This window comes from Haliotis cracherodii, unplaced genomic scaffold (genome assembly GCF_022045235.1).
Source record: "Haliotis cracherodii isolate W230 unplaced genomic scaffold, xgHalCrac1.p SCAF_2, whole genome shotgun sequence".
In the NCBI taxonomy this organism is placed as follows: Eukaryota; Metazoa; Mollusca; class Gastropoda; order Lepetellida; family Haliotidae; genus Haliotis; species Haliotis cracherodii.
Genome location: NW_027266275.1, coordinates 54700189 through 54702901, shown reverse-complemented (window position 1 = coordinate 54702901; position 2713 = coordinate 54700189). Strand labels below are relative to the sequence as shown.

Sequence of the window (2713 nt, the reverse complement as noted above, 5' to 3'; positions counted from 1 at the left end):
TTATGGTTCTTCAGGATGTGTTCGGAAATGTTTCAGGTCGGGAATGTTAACAGAGGTCCGATGTTCTTTGAGTCTGGTGTTGAGGGGTCTAAGGGTTTCTTCAATGTACTGGTGGCCACAGTTGCAGGGGATCTGGTATATACATCCTGCGCTGCTTGTCCCTCTGCCATTGGCTCGTAGATGGGTCCTGATGGACTTGCTGATGGAGAAGGTGACATCTATGTTGGTTTTGTTCTTGGTGAGGTAGGAAATCTGATGAGTGACAGGGCCTTGGTAGGGTATGGTGATTCTGATGGGCGATGATGCTGGTATGGGCCTGGGGTCGGAGTTCTTGAGGGTCTTGCGGATGGTTTTGGAGACCAGGTGGGCAGGATAGCTGTTGAGGGAGGTGAAGGTTTCCTTGAGATGGTCCAGTTCACTGCTGAGGGCATCAGGGTGGCAAATGGATTTGGCACGTCGGGTGAGGGTGGCGAAGATGGCTTGTTTTATCTCGGGATGTTGGCAAGATTTGTAAAGGATGTTCTGGTCTGTGTGTGGGGGCTTGCGGTACACTGATGTTCTTAGTCCATCATCTGTGGTTTGGATGGACACGTCGGGGAAAGGAAGGTGTTGATTGTTTTCGGTCTCCATGGTGAACCGGATTCTCTGGTGCTGGTCGTTAAGGAGCTCTGTGGGGTCGTTCTGGTGGGCTATGGTGGTGAATGTGTCGTCTACTTTCTAGTACCAGCAGAGGGGTTGGAATGGTGCTGTGGAGAGGGTTGATTCCTCGAAGGATGTCATGGCGATTTCAGTGATGAGTGGAGATAGAGGGGAGCCCATAGGTAGTCCGTGGATTTGTTTGTAGATCTTGTTGTTGAAGGTGAAGTTTGAAGCTGGAGGCTAGGTTGATTATGCTGCCTATTGTGAGTTTGGTGTCTAGCTCGTTGATTCTATTATGTAGCTTGTTGCGGAGGATGTCCATCGCTTCTTGTAGAGGAATGTTGGTGAAGAGATCGATGGCGTCATAGCTGACCATGGTGCCTGTGAGGTTAGCTTCTTTCAGCTGGTTGACGAAAGAGGAGGAGGAGTCGCTGATGAAGGACTTTCCATCTTTGCCTAAGGGGGCTAGAAGTCGGGAGAGGTACTTGGCGGTGTTGTAGAACACAGATCCTCTGGGGCAGACTAGCATTCTGGCTTTAGGTGGGTTCTTGTGGATCTTTACTGTTGCTCTAGCAGGTAATCTCTATCAGGTAATCTGAGTAGTTCTACCACTAATTATACCTGCAATAAATACATTAACTGAGCGTCAAGTGAATGGCGACAAATACACAGGTGTCGGGTTTTAACATGAAACATGGTTGACAATAAGGGAGTAGTAAATATATTATATCCAATTTGCCTGAAAAATAAGGGTCGTGGCTGTTTTGAGTATATGAACTTAACTTCACTGTTGCAAAAATAATACGCACACGTATTTGCTGTATACTAAATTACAAAACTGCGCATACACATTTACATAAGCAGACAGATTTTGCAATGTTATAATAAGCATCATCCAATCAAATGCGAGGATTCAAGGGGATTCCCCCTCGCTGTGCTGAGGGTGGTCCGAAGCCCAGTTTGTTAGGTCGCTGACGCTAATTGGAATCTGCTGATTACGCAAATTGATTAAGACTACACCGGCGAGACGACTGAGAGCTGGAGTGTTGTTTCCCTTTGGTAAAATCATTGACTTCTCGGCCTGACACTGGTGAATATGACATGGTCAAACTACGTTTCAGGGGCAACAGGTATTAGCACAAAGTACATTTGTGTTTACAGCGGTAACTTGCCGAGCTCTGTGAACCAACAAACAAGGAAAACCAAATGGTTTGGTGTTCAATGCACATTATATTGCCAGGCTGTAGGATAGGATGAAGCATTCGTGACCAGCTCGTGTTATTCAGGGACAAGCCGAATAGCTCTTCTTGCAGGTTACGGAAAGGGGCGAGTGGTGACGAATGAGGATGACGATGAGGCGAAAGATTTGCTTTGAAGAGACACTGATGTAATACAGCGTATCGAGACTTCCATGCATGGTCACATTTTGCTCATGCTTTACGTGCACATTCTGTCTAATCTAGACTAACCCTAAATCTCTGAAAATATATAATATGATGGAAACAAACAATTCCATTCAAATTGAAAAGGAGCCCCAGTAAGATGGGAGATTCAGAACCTGAGGAAAATCTAGACTTGCTTCATGTAGATCTTTTGCATTACAGAAAGGCTGGGCGGAAGGGGAAATAATATGGTTAAGGGACTATCAGACAGACTATATACAACACTGCATTCTTCGAGGCTGTAATGAATAATGAAGCGTTCATAAAATACTTTGCAAGACTCTGAATACGACGTTGAAGAACCAGAAGAATACCGAATGACCTGGACGAACGATGACCAAATTGTACAACAAACATAGTAAAGACTTCACAGCAGTCATTATAATAACAATACACACTTTTCCTACAGATATGAAATATATATCCATCTGCATTGAACGATAGCAAAATAATTTGATGTAATATCGCTATATCGTGTGTGTGCGTGCGTGTTCCTTTTGGGTTTCGCCAAAGTTTGTTTGTTGTTAAACGCCGCACTAAGTAATATTCCAGCTATATGACTCCGGTCAGTAAATATTCAAGTCTTGATCAGACAAAATATACTCACACGCAAAAGAAACGCAAGTGGTTTT

The 2713-nt window shown here is 44.5% G+C and overlaps 1 protein-coding gene across 1 annotated transcript; it reads right to left on the bottom strand.

Moving 5' to 3' along the window:
• On the bottom strand, positions 1-630 carry LOC139467683 (uncharacterized). The gene has a single exon (XM_071249200.1). It carries the CDS (start codon positions 628-630, stop codon positions 1-3), a length of 630 nt encoding a protein of 209 aa, XP_071105301.1.
• Positions 631-2713: the final 2083 nt, after the last annotated feature.

Bases quoted from the DNA above. Each gene is read 5' to 3' on its own strand.
- LOC139467683 (XM_071249200.1), bottom strand. From the start codon at position 630: ATGGAGACCGAAAACAATCAACACCTTCCTTTCCCCGACGTGTCCATC.